This window comes from Lissotriton helveticus, chromosome 12, assembly GCF_964261635.1.
Source record: "Lissotriton helveticus chromosome 12, aLisHel1.1, whole genome shotgun sequence".
NCBI classification, from domain to species: domain Eukaryota; kingdom Metazoa; phylum Chordata; class Amphibia; order Caudata; family Salamandridae; genus Lissotriton; species Lissotriton helveticus.
Genome location: NC_136073.1, coordinates 273,185,105 through 273,206,517, shown reverse-complemented (window position 1 = coordinate 273,206,517; position 21,413 = coordinate 273,185,105). Strand labels below are relative to the sequence as shown.

Here is a 21,413-nt window from a genome sequence, read left to right as displayed (position 1 = left end):
AGCTGCATATTCTGCCACATCTTGGTCTAATGCCGCCAGCATCTCTCTCTCCGTACAGAGTTGGCACCATGCACGGGCTGCCCCCGTGCGTTGGTGCATCTGCTCCAACTCTGCTACCCGTTGGGTTATTTCGGCTCTTTTCTGGGCGCGGTCTCTGTTGTTGGCTGTGGCGATAGAGATGAACTCTCCCCGCAATACTGCTTTGAGCGCAGCCCATTGGGTGGCCTTAGTGTTGTCAGTGTTGGCATTGTGAGTTAAAAACTGGGTGGTGGCGGCTTTAATCCTCTCCACCACGGTAGGGCTTTGGAGCAAGGCATCCCGCAGGCGCCAATGTCGAGGCGGGGCAGGCACATCCGGGAAGAGGAAAGTGGTCATCACCGGGGAGTGATCCGACAGGGAGGTCGGGAGTATATCAACATCTTGCACTCGGGGCACCAGCTGTGAGGAGCAGAGGAAATAGTCAAGCCTAGCGTAGGATTTATGGGCCGCCGAGTAATAGGTGTATGCTGTGGAGTGTGGGTGGAAGTGTCTCCATAGGTCGACCAGGCCAAGGTCTGAGAGATGTGCGTGGCCCGCTGTGGAGAGTGATCCCAGCTGCCCCGAGCGTTGGCATGAACGATCCGCCGTCTTTTGGAATACTAAATTGAGGTCGCCCCCCAGTGGCAAGTGTGGTTGAGTGTATAGGAATTTTTCCTGACCCTCATTAGGCGCGTATATGGTGCCCACTAAAAGTGTCTGCCCAGCTATCAGAAAGCGGTGTATCAGCAACCTGCCCTTGATCTCTGCCTCCCTCTGCAGAACTTGACCCCTAAAGGATTTGGACACCAGAATCGCCACCGCTGCCACCTTCTTAGATGCGGACGAGAAAAACTGCAGGGGGAAGGCCCGGGATTTAAGTCGGTGGTGGTCCTTCGGCAGCAAATGCGTCTCCTGTAGGAGGCAGAAGTCCGCTGTGGAGTGCTCTAGGAGCGAAAGTGCCCGCCGCGCCATGCCAACTCTGTGCGCGCGGTCAATGCGAATGTCAAACTCTGCAGGTTCCCCAATGATCTCTCTGAATAGCTCCTGCAGGTAGCAAGTGACGCTGGCCCCTTCTGATTTCAGTGGCACACCCCGGACCCGTATGTTGTTCCTCCGGGAGCGGTTTTCGAGGTCCTCTGCGTGGGCTTGGAGGTCCACTTGTTGCTCCGGGAGGTGAAGAACTTCCTGCTGTAGGAGTTCCATCTCTTCGCTGTGGGTGTGGTCTGTGCCCTCCATTGTGGCCACGCGTTCCCCAGGTCACCGATATCCCTGCGGAGTTCACGCTGCTCCCCCGCCAGATCTTGCTTCAGGGCCTGGAAATTGTCTTTCAGAGTGTTGAAGAATGACTCAAGGAAGGCCTTCGTGATGCGCGCCCCTTCATCATCCTGCCGCTGGGCGTTGGGGGTTGTTGTGGGTGAGGGAGGTGCCTGGTTTTTCTCCCCTTTTGGGGCGCCCTTGCTAAGCATGTCAGTGATTGTGCCATTGTTTCTGCGCCCCACATTGACCATGTCGCCGTTGTCTCTCTAGCTCCCAAGGGTCAATGGGAAATTGCGTCGTCAAGTGGGGGAGCCGTAGGAGCCCACCGCTAGGGCAACCCAGCCCCCCAGCAGCGCTCAAGCCAGGTAGACCGGCAGCTCCCCAAGATGCTCACAGTCGGGCCCCCCGGTTCCTGAGTCCCCTCTGACCTCGAATGATATGGGCGCCTCGGCCGGGCCGAACGAGATTCCAAACCCTGGCGGTATCGCGTTGCAGGTGCGAGCAATTTATTATGTAATTGATTTTCGTATGAATTTAACATTCGAAAGTTGACCAGTTTGCTATTTAAAGATGGCGCTGGTGTTTGGTGTACTATCGAGATATATGGTAGTCCTCTTTTGATGTTCACGGCGGAAGTGATCATGTTTAAATACTTTGGATGTACGGCGTTCTGGTAAACATAGAGAAAGGTTTATTCCAAAACGCGTCTGTTTACTTGTTGCTCTGTTGCTGTAAAAAACGAATGGTGAAAACTCCCTGCGAGTGCGATTCTTTCCTGGCGGAAGCCGAGGTGGAGAGTAAGTGGAGCTGGAATACTGATGCGGGTGCATCCCCGCATGTATTCGCACCTGCCTGCGAGTGCGCCAAATTGTTTTATGCTGTGTAGCGTAGATATATATATATATATATAACAGGAACTTCGCCAGCATACCATCCACTGGACACAAAAGACGAATCGGACCCAAGCAGGTAATTTTGCTTAGTCTTTATTTAGTGCAACCTCTGATCGCCATGACGCGTTTCGGGCCCAGGAGCCCTTGATCACATGACTTGGCCAAAAGAAACCAGTGAATTTAAAGTGCATATTAGGATCACATGACCTCGGGCCTATAGACATGAAAAACAGACTTCTGCCTAATCCACCCAACCTTACTCACCGTAGCGAGATGTTGTATACAATACACATGTTATTCTCCATTACGAACCCTGAATTTGTTATTTGTGCAAGTTTCGCAGTAAATAAATAAATAAATATCCATATATACATAATAAATATTAAATAGAGCCCATTTCATAAAAAATACATCAAATGTAAAAATATGGCCAATATTTCATATATATATATATACATTCACCCAAATATATACAGAGAAGCATTATACATTCATTAATACGAATTAATCAAGTGATGTGCAAAATCTGCTAAATCTGTGCAAAACAAGCAACTTTCCTTTCAACTGGGTTATACAATAAGGAGAATTTTTGAAAATAAAAGCCCTAGTGGGCTTACTGTGTTTGTGGATAACTGCGTCTATACTGCCCACATAACCATATATTGTCCTACGCACAAATTGCTAAGAGTGATAAAACTTTCTCCCTTGTGAAAATAATAAAATCATGATCTTAAATAAATCTCTGAAGCAGTTTTCTATTGATATAACACACCCCACTCATTTTATCATGTGCATTACTAGTACTGGTGGTGCAGGCTTATATGTTGTTCCCTCATTTAAATTTGTAAACATGTGTACAAGTCCTCAGTCGCATTGAGGCCATACGGTGTCTTGGTATTTAAATTAAGGATATAACTGGTCTCAAGTAGTCTCAAGCGTGACTCTCTATCTCCTCCTCTAAGTAGCGGTAGCACCATATCGATTGCATAATAGCTGAGGCAATTCAAATCACCATTGTGGCATGCATTGATATGCCTAGCCACTGGGTAAGCTTCATCCCTGTTGATGACTGCCCGCATGTGCTGGAGTATGCGTTTGTGGACCTGTAACTTGGTACTGCCCACGTACCGTAGCCCACACGCACACTCCAGCACATACACGACGAAATCTGATTTACATGTCAATTTTTTACCAATCAGAATGGGAACCTCACTGAATGGGGATAAAAAAGTTGTTTTGTTTTTCCCCAAGGTGCAAGCCTTGCAAGTAGCGCATTTCATAAAGCCCTTGCTTTTCTGGAGCCAGTTGTTCTTATTCGCCACCTCCGGACTACTTTTGACCAGCATGTCGCCCATTGACCATATATATATATATATATATATATATATATATATATATATATATATATATATATATATATATATATATATATATATATATATCACTGCTCCACAGTTCTCCTCACAATCCCATCTAGGCGGAAGAAAAACCGCAGCACTCCCGGGTTCTTACAGCTATTCAGTAAACTTTATTACAAGACAGACGCTTTCCGAAACGCGTCTGTCTTGTAATAAAGTTTACTGAATAGCTGTAAGAACCCGTGAGTGCTGCTGTTTTTCTTCCGCCTAGATGGGATTGTGAGGAGAACTGTGGAGCAGTGATTTTGAACGCGGCACACCACCACGTAGCAGCACCCGCTATTAGAGTGACTCGCGCTTTGGTGTTTCCTGGAGCAACTATATATATATATATGTATGTATATACTTATGTTATTACTACATTGCTATGTTACGTACCGTGGGACTCCCACTTCGACGTCGGGGAATATTCAAGCATGTGAATCTATGAAAGACACCCCAATACTGGAGAATACACATTACCCACACAGAAGCAAGCTTTCGCGAAGGAAATACAAAGAAACTAATGAAAAGTGATGGGCAGGCTGTGAGTCCACAGAGCAAATACAGCATGTCTCGAGGAGACAGCGCATGCGCTGTCTAAGCAAGACCTAAAAAAGATGCCATTTCTGGAATATTTAATACTATCAGTGAATTTTTTGTTGACTAGTTTCACTCATTTCAAACCTTTCCAGGTCAGGCACTTTACTCAAGACAGAGTACATTGTGCCGCATGTATTCACCCCATGGGGAGGATTGCATAACACAAACTGTAACACTGGACATCTGGCTTTCATGTCTCACTAGTCCTTTTCCTACTGTTACTGTACCGCTACTGGTTCCCATCTCTGCATCCAGCTAGAAGCGAGACTCCCATCACTATACAGCGCAGCACTATGTTACATATGTAATGTAATTTGGGGTGTGAGGACTGTAAAGGGCATGTCTCCTTGCTATTCTAATTGACCTTTGTGCCTCTGTCCCTAAACTGCACCCCTACAAGTTAGACTTAATGACTGAAGTGGTGAGCCAAAGCGCTACCTCCCTCCTGTTTTCTGGCCACTGACTCCAGCCTCTGTATAGGTCGAGGGGTAGGGCTATCTGCATACATATGCGCCGGGTTTCTGGTAAAGCCCAGGATAAGACTGGGCCTGTCCTGAGCCCATACGAGGTTGGAGTAGCCAGGCCTACCAACCTCCTTCACTCCCGGTTCATCTGAGACAGAAGTTACAACTCAATTCTCAGAGACACACTTTTGCGCTACTGGCACCCTCCATGGCAAAGCAGAGAGCAAACGTGACAGTCTGGCTCACCAAAAGTAAAACAAAACGCATAATAAACACTACATCTATAGAGAACTTCCTGCAAAAAGTTATTAAGGCCTCATCTGTTGTGACTGCCCACACCAAATTGTCAACCATGGCCACCAAATCTATGGCTAATAACCTCTGCTGCTCAGGAGGGCCACTGCCCACCGTATTTACGGATCTCCACATCGCTGGCAGAGATTTTTTATGCATTTAGAGGAGTCACTATTCAAGCTTGTTTAACAAAGGTAATAAAAGAAATCCGATACCATAAGTTCAAAACAGCCATTTCTTGTTGTACTCGGTTAAAGACAACCAGTCCATCCCAGACCCATAAATCACATTTGGCATATATTTTCTAGTAGAACTTACGGACATTTGACCATCTATGTACACCATTAAGAAGCCAAACTATTTCAAATGTCAATACAATGGCTGTCAGTTTATCCATGATGTAATCGACTCATGATGATTTGTTTCACCGTCCACCTTTCTCCTTTAATGTTGTCCTCCGTCACTGGATGAGGTTATCCGCACATCTCTGCTTGACGTACCTGTAGCAACCCTCATATTTAAAGCTAATAACATTGTTTTGATCAATTAACGGCTCTCTTATCCCGCCTCTTGTATTCCATTTACCTTTTTGCATTCCTAGTGTACTGCATAACATTTTTCCAAAAGCATGATTATTATCATGTATTCACAATTATTTTTTGATGTGTGCATATTATTGTGCAGCCTTAAACAAGTGAAATGTAACCCCAATTTGTTAGACACATTTGTGATGTTGATATTTACTGCAAACAGAAGAACAGACAAGCACAAGCCGAGGCATATTGGTCCTCACCTGTAAGGGACTCAAGGTCAAATCCATCCCTACCCGCTCTGGCCCAGCAGTTCCCAAGAAAGGATAAATCTTTAGCACAATGACTCAGGAGCACATACCTCTGATAACTGCCTCTGCTTAGAAAACACCATCAGCATGGCAGATAGAAAGATGTTAATGATCACAAACATCAGCAAGACAACGCATGTAGTGACCAGCAATGCTCCCAAGATGGGGTCCAAGCTAATAACCTACAAGAAGAGAAAGACAATGAAAAAAGGAAATTACATCAGTGCACATCATCAATAGTTTCTTTTATCCATGTGCAATTCGCACGCCAAAATACAAATTCTTAATCCAAAGGAATCACGTAGTGTAGACACAAATCAATTTTTATTTCTTTTTAAAACCTGGTTCTTCACAGCCGACGCACGTTTCGCCCCATATGGGCTTTCTCAAGGCCGAAAAAACTGTTTGTACCGCAGTCCGTCTACCAACGCTATTCTCATTCACATTTCCTTTGCAATTAATCTATGCAATAAAGATCCAAGTATTATTTTACAATAGTAGAGGTGAATAGTCGTCCTTCTGTGTTGAATTGATGGAGCCATGATAAGTTCCAGCATCAAGCCGCAAGCGTGTATCTGACCGATAAGTACGCGTGACCAGGTGAAGAAGAGAAAGACAAGCAGGCTTCAATGTAGGGTCATCAAACATAGTTGCATTCAACGATGAAATATAATCGAGGGTGTTGCCATAGATATCTCATCAGACTGCACAGAGATTTCTAAAACATGGTGCCTGGGTTTCTACCATCATGCAACTCGAGTATATGTTCAACAGACTTATGTCACCAATTGAGGGACAATGTGACGATATATAGGTCTTGAATGTAGTTCTACAATGGAAGTTGCTTTTCTGTTGTTTTAGCCCTGATGAAGTCGTAAGGAATACCGTAAGCCAACGAAACACACGTTGGCTAAAGCATGAATGAAGTTTAAAAAGAAGAGGCCATGTGGCCAAAAATAAATCATCAAATAAGTAAATGACAATTTTGTTTTATGACTCCATATTGCACTATTATGTGGATTTTGTAGCGTGTGCTTTAAAGCTATATAATTGGTTTGCCAATCCTTGATTGGGATTGGGGGATGTGGATGAATCTACCCCCTTTAAGAGCACCGTGGTTGAAAACCAGATTTTCGGTGACTTTGTGTGGTCTTCCTGTGAACGCCTTAGTCCTATCAATTCACCCAAATCAACCTACCTCACACAAAGTTCAAATCCTTTCTGATTTAAGATTCAACCAATTTTCAGCCTAAGGCATAGTGCATTGTGGAACAGCTGCTTTTGATTAATATTTACATATTAAAATATTTGTGAAGTAGAGCGATGTTGAAGATATATTCACTGGTGATTTTACAAAGGCGGTGAGGCTGCATGGTGCTGCGATGGCTTAAAATGTGCGGCCGTCAGAAGTCATTGATGAATTGGTGAAATTATGTCTGGTTTTTCTCTTTTTAAAATCAAAGCTATAATTTTTCGGTTGAAGTCTTCAAGACAGGGCAGCTGTCTTGTTGCAAAAATATATTGGGGACATGCTGAAAGCTTACCAAGGAAAACATTCCGCACACTTCTTACCATTTTGTAACTCAAGTTGGCTTGCTTTCTATTTGCTGACTTTATTTGTTTTAGGCCGTCTAGCATCTTTTTTGTTCCTGCGTGGAGCATATCTGGTTTACCATCTCTCTGACTGGCTCCCTGTATTGTTGCACGAGTGCTCGCTTTCATGGAACTCTTATTTTTTGTGTGACACTTCATGAGAGTGTATATGTTTTCAGCTGTCTCCCTGGTATGCTAGTTCATGAAGCAGCTGCTGCAGTAAATGTGCTGCATTTGTTTGAAAAGGTTTACTGCCTCCTATCTTTCTGCATGACTGATTCTCCAAGAGCTTCTTCATTAGTATTAAAAAGACTCTGTTACTACTTTCAGCAGGAAAGGGGCACGTGTTCTTAGACAAAAGTTGCATAAGGATGGGTGCTCAGTGGGTGCTTGCAGTTCACTAACCCTCCTGGCCGATGCTAGGCCACTTAAAAAGTAGTTTTAATGGTCAAAAGGCGTGAAGGGTAACTGTAAACGGGCGCAAAACGTCAGGACATCAGGAATTTCAACACTAGGTTCAAGTCACATTTGGGAATGATGAAGGGTTTAGGAGGAAACATATTTTGTAGTCTTTTAACAAATAGAGTCAAATCAGGTGACTTAAACAGGGAGGACTGATCCAGCAACCGCATGAATGCGAATATGGCTGAATGATACACTTTAACTGTGCCCAAAGCAAAGTTTTGCCAGGAAACCGAGAGAACAAACAACGGCACCTCAGATATAAGAGCGGAAAGGGGATCAACATTTCTAGAAGCTCACCAGGATACAAATTTGTCTGAGCGCCGTGGGTATACAGTTTTTTAGAGATGCCTTGCTGCCAGAATGACATCACAGACTTCTGTAGGGAGGTTAAAAACTGTCACTGTCCCCACTCAATCTACATGCATTCAGGCGAAGCGTGCACACGTTCAGGTGCCGGAACTAGCACTGTTGCTGTGACAGTACGTCCAAGGTTCTCCCTAATCTCTGAAGAGACCTTGCACCATCTCTGGCTAGAGATGCAATTCGTGATCCGCTAGGCATCGACGGCTTAGTTCGGCTGCTTCGGAGTTAGGAGAGCCCATCAGATCTTGAACCACCAGGAATATGTACTGGCATTCCAGCCATGTCCAGAAACGCAGGGACTCTTGATGCAAGGTCTACAACTCCACTATGTTTGTTGCAATACCACATGGTGGTGGTTTTGTCCTTGAACACCTAAACCAGCCTTCTCTTGATAGTAGGAAGAAAGGCTTTTAATGTCAGGTAAATCGTTCTCAAATCCAACAGGTTGATGTGGAGCCTAGTCTCTGCCAGAGAACAGAGTCCTTTGATCTCTGCCTCTATTAGATGGCGACCCCAACTAAGGAGTGATGCATCTGTCACTAGAGTCACTTCTGGGTGGGGAAGGGAGAGGTGTCTGCAGCTGATCCAATCTTGGTTCTTCAGCCAACACTGCAGATCTTTTCCAATTTCCTCTGATATATGGACCAGGTCTGAGAGATTTCCCTGATGCTGCGCCCACTGGAGTTTCAGGCCCCACTGCAGAGTCCGCATATGCCATTGTGTATGTGTTATCAGCAGAATGCAGGAGCCCATGAGGCCCTGCAGCCTCAGAGTAGGTCTCACTGAAAGCGAGGATAGAGGCTTAAGCACTAATACCCTAGCCTAAATGTAAAGTTTACGTTTTAGTCTACTTGCGTATTTAATTTAAACCATTGAAATACAAATGACCATCAATACAGTAAAACACATCAAATACAATGTAAAAACTTCTGTGATCTGTCATTTGACCATTATTAAGCTATAAAACCTTCATTAATAAAACTGTAGCCAAATCTCCAGATATAGGATTAAAATACCATAAACCAAAATACTTAGCGCAAATCCCTGTACAGAATAAAAGGCTAGTAAACTCTCAATTATTATAACATGGCTTCATAGTCATTCTCCTCAGAGACAAAGGGGGTAAGTGGTGTGTGGCTGCTGGGATTATGCAAATTGGATCTTTAAAATAATAGAAACATTTATATCACTCTCTACCTCAGGTTTCCGCGAGATTTACTCGTAGGGAGATGTACAATATGCAAAGGTGACCAACAATAGCCTGAATTTAAAGAAATGCTTCTTTTTGTATGGTCATCCGCATCGTTTTGAATTGATGCTGCTGGATTTTGATTCAGAGTGCAGTGAGGCATGCTATTCAGACCACTGTGCCATTTCCCTGATCCTTAAAAGTGTATGTTGGATGGCTTACACCCAATTGGCATCAGTTAGCTCACTTATAAGACCAAACTAGGTACTTCAAGGTATCAACTTGTTACATTAAGTCTGACTTGATGCCCAAGCCAAAATTAATGTAATTTGTTGCCACATGCAACTTTGAAAAAGTTGCCACTCAGTTGCCCAGTTTTTCAGTAGCCATGTGTTGAGATTGGCCATGAGACAGCCTTATGCCCACCTGGGGAGACATGCCAACAGGTCCCAAGTTCCCAAGACAGGTAACAATAGAGGCTTGAAGTGGGAGGAGGTGTACCTTCTCCTGGCAGGAAGCCATCAGTCATGAGAGAACCTAGTAGCCCATCGACTAGTGACCACAACCTCTCCTGAGGGAACTTTCTGGACATAAAGTGGGCACCCTTGCCACCCAGGACTCAGATCTCCCTTGACTAAAGGAGAGGGCTGAAGAAGGACTACCCTGCTGTCCTTAGAATGGGCAAAGATGAGGATGAATCAAAGTTGGACTGCACTTGCTGCAACTGGGGCTTGCGAAGGAAAGGGCTGTGCCTGCTGTGTCCTGTTCATGGAAAAGCTGTACCGCAAGCCCAGCCAGAAGCGGAGACTCCCAAGAGTCAGTTGACTGACTTTCTGTTTTCGCAGCACTGCGCCACAAAAGCTGAAGAAGCCTGCCTGGGTGAGTTGGTAGCACAGATCACCGGATCATCACTCTTCGGGCAGTGCAGCCCAGAAGATCGAGACCCAATTCTTGAAAGTCTGCTGGACCCAGGGGAGTAATCGGAGTGTAGGTTGGACTCCCAGAAGGATAGTTAACGTCATAAGAAGAAAACTGCTGTTGTACATCTTTAAAACATTCCTGCAACTGATGCCCCGTCGCTGGTTCTAGCAAATGGACTATGTGGTGACTGCCTTTCTCTGGCACAATCTAGACCATGACTGGCACACACCCGGTGTCAAAAGATGCTGTACGATGGTGGCCTCGGAATTGGACAGTCTCTGCCTATACTAGCTCACATTGCAACTCCTAGTGATCAATGACTGGTTCAACTGGAGTGGTTCGATTCAGTCTACCGTGAGGAGCTGGCCTTGATGGGGTTCCCCCGAGTCAAGGCTATGCTATATGGTGCTCCTGTTCCCATTGCAAAGCCAGAGTTAACCTGTGTGATCTTCCATAGCTGGCTTGCTGCACTCTGCCACACTGGATGGGACTCTAATCTCACTCTCCGGACTCCCCTGTGGCAGGGTACATGTGTAAGGAAGGCGGTAGCACTGGAGGGATTTGCCTGCCAGGATGCCATCTGCATCACACAACTGGGTGATGTATGGTCTGGAACACACGTGTGCTCCTTTCAGGAACTACAATCTGCCTACATGCTATCCACATCCCAATTTAACAAATATCTACAACTACAACATGTGCTGAATATCGACACAGCACAAGACACACTTCTTTCTGAATTTAACCCCTTGGAGGCTATACTCCTGATGGGTGCACTGGGGAAGGTGGGCGTATCCCAGAAATATTGTACCTTAATTATCAATGCCATTGACATGCGGGAATGCCTTTGGGTCCATTTGGGCCCTCTGGAGAAGGAGGATTGGCGAGACGCAGTGATGGCCCCCGGGCCATCACGATCTCCTCTAGACTTTGCCAGGTACCAACCTGCTTCCTCCACTGTGCCTATTTTGCTCCAGATCGGTTGTACTTAGCGGGCCTCCTTCCCAGTTCCACATGCTTTTGATATTCTATGCTCCCACTACGTCTTTCACATGGTTTGTTAATTCCCTGTGATCATATGTTATTGGACCAATATAGTGCAGGAGCTAAAGGAGATACAGGGATGGGGCGTGGAGCTATCACCACAAATGTTGCTCCTGGGTGTCTTTGAGGGTACAAGAGGATTGCGGGAGGACCAGGAGCTTCTGGGGACAGCTAACACATTGGCCAAACAGGACGCTCCAACCCTTTGGAAGGCTTCCGAGCCCCCTACGCTGCCGCAATGGTGAAGGGTAGTATACTGGTGCACGCAGTAAGAGAAACTTGTGTTTGAAGCCAAAAGCTGCCCCTCTAAGCATGGACAGATTTGGGGTAAATGATGGGGACATTTTTGTTTGACTTAGCCACTGTGATGCAGTTTGTACAACGGCTTCAAGGTGCACTCCCACAGAGCCTTTGGGTTCATAAAGTGGCAGTCCTCACTGGTCTTGGAGTCATGGCTCGGCTCAAAGCAGAGACAAACTAGATGGGTGGCATCTGACAGGAACTACAAGGTTTAAATCTCACAGTTTTTTTTAGATGACATCCTTTACAATGGGAGTCCGTCTCAAAAAAGGTCGGCAAAATGGGGCTGGAGAGAGCCAGTGAGCAAGACGGCCATACACGAGTGCGGCTTCTGCATCCCGGACACCAATCCTACAAAATCCTACTCTAGTTGAGACCGCTGATGAGCAATTTTGCTCCCTCAAGATGCCTAACCTGTTCCGCTGCCGAGTCCTGTAAGCAGAGGAGCGCCGGGACTGCTGGGGACTAGGTGCGGGCCACAGTCCAACCTTCATCGATGCTGAGATCCGGTAGGTCCTATACGATGGCGGCCGCGATGATATAGACGGCGAAATCCAGTGCTGAATCCTCCTCGAGGAGACCACATATTGGGGCGCAACGTGGCTGGGAGGTATCGCAGCTGACCTTTTGGAGTTCGCTGCTGTGTTCCAGGATTGAGAGGCAGCCCTGAACCGGCACATGGCAATGCTTGGTGTGCGAAGAAGGAGGAAGGTGCGGAAACCCAGCCAGGCTGCGAACATGCAAAATACCACCAGGGGCCGAAATTGCTGGCCGGGGCTTCCCCATCCATGCCTGACAGCGGCCTGAGGAGGCTAAAGGCCACTGCACTTTTGAAGGCTGCAGCAGAGGGGCCTGCTTGGGACTCACCTGCGGGAGCTGCCGCACTGGAGCTGGTGTGAACTGGGGACCTGAATGGGCCGGCCCAACTGTTAGTCTCTCTCTACGGGCCGGCTCTGACATTTCTAGAGGAGAGTGGAGGATGTGAGCTCTGGAGGCCTAAACGGCCGGGTACGGGGTGTAGCCAGGAGAGGATATCTATCGCTTGCGGCTACATGCTCCTGTTATAGAATGAAACCCCCCCCAATGGGTCTGCGTGGTGCCTCCCAGGCAATCCTGTGGGAGAGGACGGCACAAATTGCCTCACTTTGCTATATGTGACACAGATTGCGACCGGGTGCTCTACTTCCCCCATTGGCCTTCCAACAGGGCATTAATCACAATCACAGCCTGAAGATGATGATGTGCGCTTCCTGCTGCTTACCATGCGCCAAAGCCTTACATCAATCCAAGCCAAATGGACTCTGAGCATGTGCACGGACTTCATTACCCAAAGACTAGAGAAACATGACGGGCACATAGGCAAAACCAAACATGAATCTTTAGACTGGAGGATGTATTGTCGCAGAGAGGGGAGCAAATCAAAAACATGGAATGTCTCCTGAAAGCCATCCCTGCTAACAATGAAGATCTAGAGGCATGTTCACGCAGAAACAATGTTCGCATCCTTGGTATTCTCAAATCCACAGATACCGGGCGGATGGATTAGTATGTGGAGCGCATGCTGGTGGTGTTTTTCGATGCCTCATCCCTCTCTAAGCAGCTGGTGTTGGAAAGGGCACACTGCTTCCTAACTGCTAGACCTCCTCTGGCTCCACACCCAGGTCTATTATTGCCAGGCATTTGAATTTTCGCACCCACAACACTTTCTTACATCTAGCCAGCGAAAAGTGTAATCTAACCTACGAAGAGAACTCCATATCAATTATATCAATTTATCCAGACTTCATGATGGCAGTACAGGAGGCCCGTAAGAAATTTCTTCCAGTGAAGCGGAAGCTACAACAGGCAATTATTCCCAATACTATGTTATACCCAGCGAGGCTTCGCACCACTTTTCAGGGAAAGCAACACAGCTTCAATATCCTGCAGCAGGCCCATGAATTGCATAAGCGGGAAAATCGTCGTCAGCCCCTGGCCAAAGAGGCCGTGCAAGCCTCTAGATCTGCATCCCCGCTTTCAGAACCTGGCTGATTTGCAGATATGGGGCTCCACTCTATGACAAATATGTTCCCACTCCTTCTACTCATGCCTTAAACCGAAGATTGCCTCATCGTACAGAACATACAAGTGGGCCTTCCGCCTCATCCATATAATCCATATCCATACTAATATTATAAAGAGAGAGCCCAAATCTTTGAGGCGGGTAATCTCAGTAACCACAGCACCATTCACAAAGCCCAATACAGCGTTGGAAAGGGCAGTTGCAGCAGAAGGACATAGGCTATGCAGACGGCCACCATATACATTTAAAAGGTAAAAGAACCGTGCCAGCAAAGTAGTCCCTTGTGGGCGTGTCTGCGTTGTGCTGTGGGCGTGAATGACGCTGGGGGTGTGTGATACGGCCATCACATCGTGGGCGTGTGATGGGGGCGTGACAAACGCTGGGGGCGTGTGTCCGCCCTTCATGCCCTGTGAGTCGTACATACAAACGCCAATTACGTTGCTGCGCAGCATCAAGGGGCACGCTGGGGGCGTGAGAAACGCTGGGGGCGTGTGTCCGGCCTTCATGCCATGTGAACGCAATTGCGCCGCATCAAGGGGCACGCTGGGGTCCTGAGAAATGCTGGGGGCGTGTGCTACGTTCCGCCCTTCATGCCATGTGGGTCGTACATTAATCAGAAGATCGTCTGCTGTGGCCGTGTGCTGGGGCATGACAAACGCGTTCACCTGGAGGCCTGGTAAGTAACGTTACTGCAGCCTCTCCTGCGCGCTGTTAAAGAACTCTCTCATTCAACAAAATTACACGCGCCTGCTACCATCAACCAGGGCTCTAGTCGGGCTCAGGCGGCGGATCAGTACACTAATTACAGGCGCCTGATAACATCAACCAGGGCTGCAGCTGGGCCTCAAGCGGGGGAACACACGCCTGCTAACATTAAACAGGCCTGCATCTGGGCCTCAAGCGGGGGAATATGCAAATGAGCTTGTCTGCTGGGACAATTACTGCAGCCTCTACTACTCGCTGTCAGTCAACTCTCTCATTAAACGGATTTACCCGCGGCTGATAACTCTCTCATTCAACGACATTACACGCACCTGCTAACATCAACCAGGGCTGTAGCCGGGCTCAGGCGGCGGATCACTACACCAATTACACGCGCCTGCTAACATCAAACAGGGCTGCAGCTGGGCCTTCTCCGTCCCTATTCTAATGAAACAAAAAATGTTGTCTACCGCGAGATTTTAAAATAAATTGCCCTTGCCAAATACACACATTCTATTTCATACCCGGACAACGTCGGGACGGGCTGCTAGTCAAGGTATAATGGGCCCGACTGACAATTCTTGGAAGAGGAACACACCCACCATTTCAGAAGAGTGTCATCGGGATTTCGGAACAATTGGAGTCTAAGCAAGACTTACTCTTTATCCCAGATGCAGTCATTGATTCGAGGGGACCTGTCAGGATCCCTGGTGATACCCCCTGTGGGAATACCCTGTTTGATGTTATGGATTAAGACCTTTTTTTCCATTCCTTATTCTTTCAGTATACATTCTATTTTATCTGTTTCCCCCCCTGGCTTTCATCTTCCCTTGTCTCTCTGTCTCCTGCTCACACTTTCTCTCTGTCAATTTTCTTTGTTCTGCTTAATCTATCAAATAGTTGGCGTATCTTTCTTAGCACGCTTCCTCAACCGCTGCAAAATGGTAGGCAGCGACCCCCTTTTTTCTATGGCTCTGTATTAAGGTGGGATTGGGCCGCTGGTGTGGGTGTGGGGAGGGTTGGGATCAGAAGTTACAGTTCTTTTGTGTACCTTACTGCTGTACACTGCTATGTCATTGTTTTTTGCCATGCTTGCACAGTTTCGAACCTCCTGAGGTGAATGCACATGCACAATTACTGATCCATGGCAATGCCAGGCACTCCTGATGGCGCCAATTACAACCTATTGACCTGGAATGTGTGGGATGTGTGCAACCCTCATGAACGCAGACCTTGACCGACACAACATTCAAATTGCGATGTTGCACGAAACACATCTCAACCCGGCTGCACTGGCTAACTTCGCAGCGATGTGGGCTGACCCAAGGTACTTAGCCTTATACTTTTGACAGGGGGACAGCCATCTTGGTAAAACTAAGCATCCAATACTTCCCCTCAGGCTCCATCCACGACCAGCAGGTACACTACTGTGTGATGTGGAGACGCTTGCCTCGCACACCGTCACTATGGTTAATTGCTATGGCCCCAACATAGACGACGCTCTGTTTATTGACAAACTATGGGGGCTCATTGTAGACATTGGTTCCACGCCCCTCACCTAGGAGATTTTAATATAGTATTAGACCCCGGCATGGATCGCTACCACAGCCTACCAGGTTCTCATACTAAGGCGGGGAGAAATGTAGGAGATACCACGACAGACCACCAGCTGTTAGACGTCTGGATAGCTCTTCAACCTGCACACAAAGAGGGCACCTTTCACTCAAGAGTACACACCAGCTGGTCACGCATTGACTTCTGGTTCCTCTCACGAGGCCTCGGGCCTGGCTCACCAACACATAGCATCTTGCTGCCACAATTCCGATCACTCCCCGGTACTTTCAATCACTCCCCGGTACTGCTGCATCTAGAGCCGCCAATATGTGTCTCCCCCTACCAGTCTTGGAGACTTTTCCCCTTAACCTTATTAGACACATGTTTCAGAGAAGAATTACGACAAGAGATATGCACGTTTTTACCAGGAATTTGGGCTCTGTCCTGACCTGACGATGGTCTGGGAGGCCGGGACGCCCCTTTGCTGGGGCAGCCGAGCGCTATATAAATCCCAATAACATTAACATTAACATTAACATTAAAGTAACGATACGTGGCATATGCATCGCAAAGGCAGGCTGGTATTCTGCGTGACATCCGGGGAATGCTTCAGAGACTAGAGGCAGATATTAAGATAATCGAGACCCAAGTTGCAAATGCACCCAATGGGCAGATGCATGCCAAGCTCCAAGATCTGGTCCTGGAATATCAATCGGTGGCAGAGCGAGAATGCCTATTTTGCACTAAATACCACGTTGCCTGCCAATATGGCAAGGGCAAGCGTTCGGGGAGAGCTCTGGCTGAGGCTGCACGAACTCCCAGGTTCTCCAATTATGTTTTGGAGGTGGAAGGCGCTGATGGGTCTTTACAGAGAGACACGGAGGATGTCCTTCTTGCCTTTTCCACTTCCTACTCCACGAGCAGGGATCAATTGGCTGATGTGATCCCTTATCTTGAGGATAGCTTTGGGTTGGCTCAGCGATACACATAGGGAATTTCTCACAGCAGATATAGAGGAAGAGGAAACACAGACGACCATTATGCAACTGCGACCTGGACGCGCACCAGGGCCTGATGGCCTAGCAGCGGATTTTTATAAATGCTTCGTAGGGGCGCTAGTCCCTATCCTTAAAGTTTACACAGGAGCAAATATCTCCCACTCTCTATGCACGAGGCTAAGATCATCTCCCGCCTCAAACCAAAAAAAACACCACCAAGTGCAATGCTTTTAGGTCCTTATCCTTAAATCAGTTTCAGTGCAAAAATACTGGTGAACGTTCTGGCCAATCAGCTCAGCCTGCTGATGGAAGGACTGGTCCTACCGGGCCAATCAGGATTCATGCCAGGGCGAGCCATTTCCCATAATGTGCGCACCTTGTTTACGCTAATACAATAATAATCTTTTTAGGCGCACCAAAGCTTTTGACTCTCTGGAGTGGGACTACTTGTTTACCGTGTTGCGGCGGATGGGATTCCCCCCACCCCCCTTCTAGCCTGGGTAGCCCTATTATATTGTCAGCCACAGGCAACTGTGCAGATTAATGGTTGCTGCTCCCGACCGCTAACTATCTTTCTGTCATCCTTCCTATTTGCATTGGCAGTTGAGCCTCTTGTTGCAAAACTCTGACAACATCATAGGGAGTACGCGCTGTGATGCCCTACTCGACATCTGCTAGTTTCGCTCTACACGGGTGATATTACCCTCTACATTCAAAACCCACAATTTTATCCGCTTTGGGGGGTAAATCCCAGATCTTTCCTCCCACTCCCAACAGCATCAGGTTCCCACTTGATTACCCACTGATGTGGTGTGATTCAGAGAAAAAATATTTCGGAGTTGTGGCCTCTCGGACAGAGAGGAAACACTGTGGGTGAAGTATGACACTGCCGTTGCCTCACTCATGGTGTCTGTCTCTTGCAGGATCTCTTTGCCCCTATCATTTGCTGGTAGAACACTTTATTCAAAATGGTTGTATTGCTGAAGCATTTATATCTATTCCTCCTAGACGCCAATTTTTCCACACCACAGACACAGCTGACTTGATTGACATTGGGTGGCAAGCAGCCCACAGTGCACTGGGCTACAGTTACCCAAGCGTTTGCGACTTATTGGTTTAGGCCGCCGCCATTCATGTCCACTTAGCGATAGAACAGGGTTACATGGCTTCCATCCTGACTCCATCTTTTTTAGGGACGAAATCCCCTGGTAGAGGCAATTCATTCTCAACTGTGGCTTACACTACTCTTGCGTGGTAACGGTTGGCCAAAAAGCTAAGCAAACACTTACTATACTCCCAGCTGACACCCCTCCTTACTATCCCTTGACTCCTGTCACTCATGAGACTACCTGTTGTAACATGTTGCATAAAAGGAGTATAGCCACCTAGGGGAAGCTCTACAATGAAGGGGGTTTCAAGGACTGCAAGACATTGCTGAGGGGCGAGACGATTACACTGCTGGATATTTATTTATATAATTGGCTAAGGCACAACGTTAAAGATGTCACTCTCACCTTCCCCCAGGGAACGCCCTCACTACACACACTACATGCATAACTGCAGGCTTTGGGACCCGCACATACGGTCTCTCTGCCCTACCGCAGTGCCCGGGCAGAGTGCCCGAGATCCAGAACAGCTCACAAGCTGGCTGGGATTCGGAGCTAGACACACCACTACTGAAACTTGTCTCAATGGTGAGCTATTGTAATGTAGACAATGGTCAACATCAGCAAATGTAAGGGCACTGTTTTGTCTTCTTGTTAACACTTAATAAAGAAATTTAAAAAAAGAAGTCTGCAAAATGTCAAAAAGAGTTGTCCAAAACAATGACTCTCTATGAATCTATACTGATAGCGCTGAAGAAAAGAAGTGATGTCAGAGCCCTGAGGTGTCGCCTACATAGGCACAGCGCCCATTACTTCTGGTGTGGACAACGTCAACACGGAGTCGAACAATGCCATCTACCAGGGTGCAGAGGTACTGCTTGAAAATGTCCAGATCCAGTCTAATGCCTGGGGAATATTCTAAGGTAAGGGATCTATGGCTAGAAGTATCTATCAGATAAAGCATGGCACAGTATTGTCAAATCTATGTCTCTTCTAGGAACTACGGCATAATTTAGAGGGAAGAAATCCTCAAAATAACTTTGTCACTCACAGTCCACACCATGTACATGCTTCGCTCCACCTACATCCACCTGTCCTCTGATCCCCACCCTGGTGCCATCAATGCAGCCCTCGGCCGCATCATAAACCATACTTTTTGGCCCCTGGGAAAATGTTTACGAGTACCCATGGTATCCACGCAAACAGCATCACTAAAAAACACTGGCAAAGTTAATAGGTCCCAAAGGTGGGATCTATTGTCTTTGTCAATGCTTCTTTTTTATTATTACTACCACTTTTATCAAAACAAACTTGTTAGTATGCTGAGACCATCAGAGATAAATTATGACCTTAAACAACTATAACCTTACAGTGAATATTAAAATAGATAACATTTCTTGCTGCTTTTAATTTCAATGTGCTAGCCAACATATGATTTACTTCTAACGAAAGCACCTGCAATCTAAGGATGAAATGGGGAGTTCAATTAAGGGTGTAAAACATCTAAGCTCCCTTTCTGTAAATCTCGGTTATGCAGCATATGATAAAATGCTGTGATGTTTTGACTTCATTGAACATCGTAGTCTTTGACATAACACAACCCAGACGCCTCTCATTTTTAGATGTCATAAGTTAATTTGTTCTTGAATACTATGCAGTTGATTGCACCCACACCTATAGAGTGTGGCATGAAGGGTGTGGGTCTTCACATACCTCCTCGTAGTTGAATATTCCAATCATAAGGCTGACTATGGTCACCGCTGTGTTGAAAAAGCTTCTGTAGTTGTAGATACACCAGCCAAACAGCAGGTTACACTACGGGCAAAATGGAGAGACAGATTATATGCAAGGGAGGAAAAGGCATTATTGGGCTGTTAGAGGCAAATAAAGGATACCTAAGAGAGAGGTCCTTCAGAAACAAAAGGGTCGAACAGCAAAGAAGAAATGCTCTACAAAACAGTGGGCAGTTGAGGTAATTTAAGCTAAGTAAGGTAAAATGGTTAAACATGAAGCTAGACCGATACATACTACGGGTAAATGAAAAAAAAATGCAAAGTCAGCATTAGAGATAGAGGTGGTAGAGGTAGGAGCACATCGGAGAGACCGACTGGGACAAAAACAAAACTCAACGGAATGTAAAGTCAAAGTATTAAGAAAGGCAAAGGAGAGGGCGTGGCCAAGATGGCGTCGGAGTAGGACGCATCTCTGAGCCTCTCCGACGCCGCACCGAAATTGCTTCGAAAAGCGGGGTCCCTGGCGTGCTGCTCGGCACTAGCTGGATGTGAAGGCTGGCGGAGTGCTCCGGTGCCGCCAGAGGGGCGATTTGGAGTCTGCGGCGCCCTGTAGAGCGGATCCGGGCTGCGGCCTGTGAAGCAGCGGCCTCGAGTGCTGGGAGGTCCGACCTCGGCCTAAACGGAGCCTGGCCTTTGTGGACCCGATCAGTGCTGCCGATCCCGGCTGGGTCCTGACTGTAGCGGGACGCACCATTCCCGCTGAGACGCTGACCTCGGTGCGGTGTGGTGAGAGGACACGGCGACGCCGACAGTGGGAGCCCGTGACCTGGCTGGCCGAGTGCCGGCGGAGATAGTCCGGCTAGACGCGCGATTGGCTGACCCACCACCGGGACGCGTCGGAGGTGAGCCGGAGCATCGGAGGGGTGAGCGGAGCCGGAGGAGGGCGTGAGGTGTGCTGCTGCAACGGAAGGCCTGGCCCGGGGGGAGATCAGGAGAGGCGCCCTGGACTGGATGGGCGGAGGCTTGGCTGGTGACATCGGGGGAGCTCTCTCGGTCTCCCTGCAGTCTGCGACCAGGGTAGGCTGCCTATAACAGTTCCTGCTTGATCGAGGGGGCACATTGAATGGTCCCAGCGACCGGGACGCTTTGCTGCCTGGGATAAGCGGACTCGGAGGGCAAGCCGGCGGCGCCATTTTGGAGAGTCTCTGGAGGGCGCTCGGCGCTACACTTTTGGCTGCCTCCTAGCTGGGGGGCGCGCGACGCGGCCTTCTCGCACCGTCACCTGGCTGCTTAATTGGTCCGTGGTGGTACCTCTCTGGCCCAGTATTGGCAGGGGGGCCGCCACTGAAGAGCACGGAGACCGGATTGTGGGGTGCCAAGGTACTCGGCCGCCCGAGGGACGATCTCCTCGTGCGAAGGCACACGGGACTCTCTTACGGAAGGGCCCTGCATAACGACCTTTGGAGGGCTGGTCCTGAGGGTCCCCGGGCCTGGATTTCAGCGAGGGCGCAAATGAAGGGGTCCCGAGGGCTCTGTGCCGGACGCCAGCATCGGGGTGAGGTTCTTGCCGACTGTTGCCTGCTACCTGAATTGGAGGGAACTCCCGGTGCCCGCGG

At 47.7% G+C, this 21,413-nt stretch overlaps 1 protein-coding gene across 3 annotated transcripts in view; it reads right to left on the bottom strand.

The window, feature by feature from the left end:
- The window catches only part of LOC144798682 (polycystin-1-like protein 3), a 1,031,816-nt gene that overhangs the window by 78,105 nt on the left and 932,298 nt on the right, over positions 1 to 21,413 (bottom strand). For all 3 annotated transcript variants that reach the window (XR_013603613.1, XM_078669668.1, XM_078669669.1), the window contains 2 exons: positions 19,778 to 19,879; positions 5,818 to 5,949 (listed from right to left, as the gene is read on the bottom strand). Coding sequence is in view for 2 of the 3 variants with exons in the window: in XM_078669668.1 (XP_078525794.1) it covers positions 5,818 to 5,949; positions 19,778 to 19,879 (234 nt within the window). In the remaining variant the exon portion in view is untranslated. The remainder of the gene's footprint in view (positions 1 to 5,817; positions 5,950 to 19,777; positions 19,880 to 21,413) is intronic.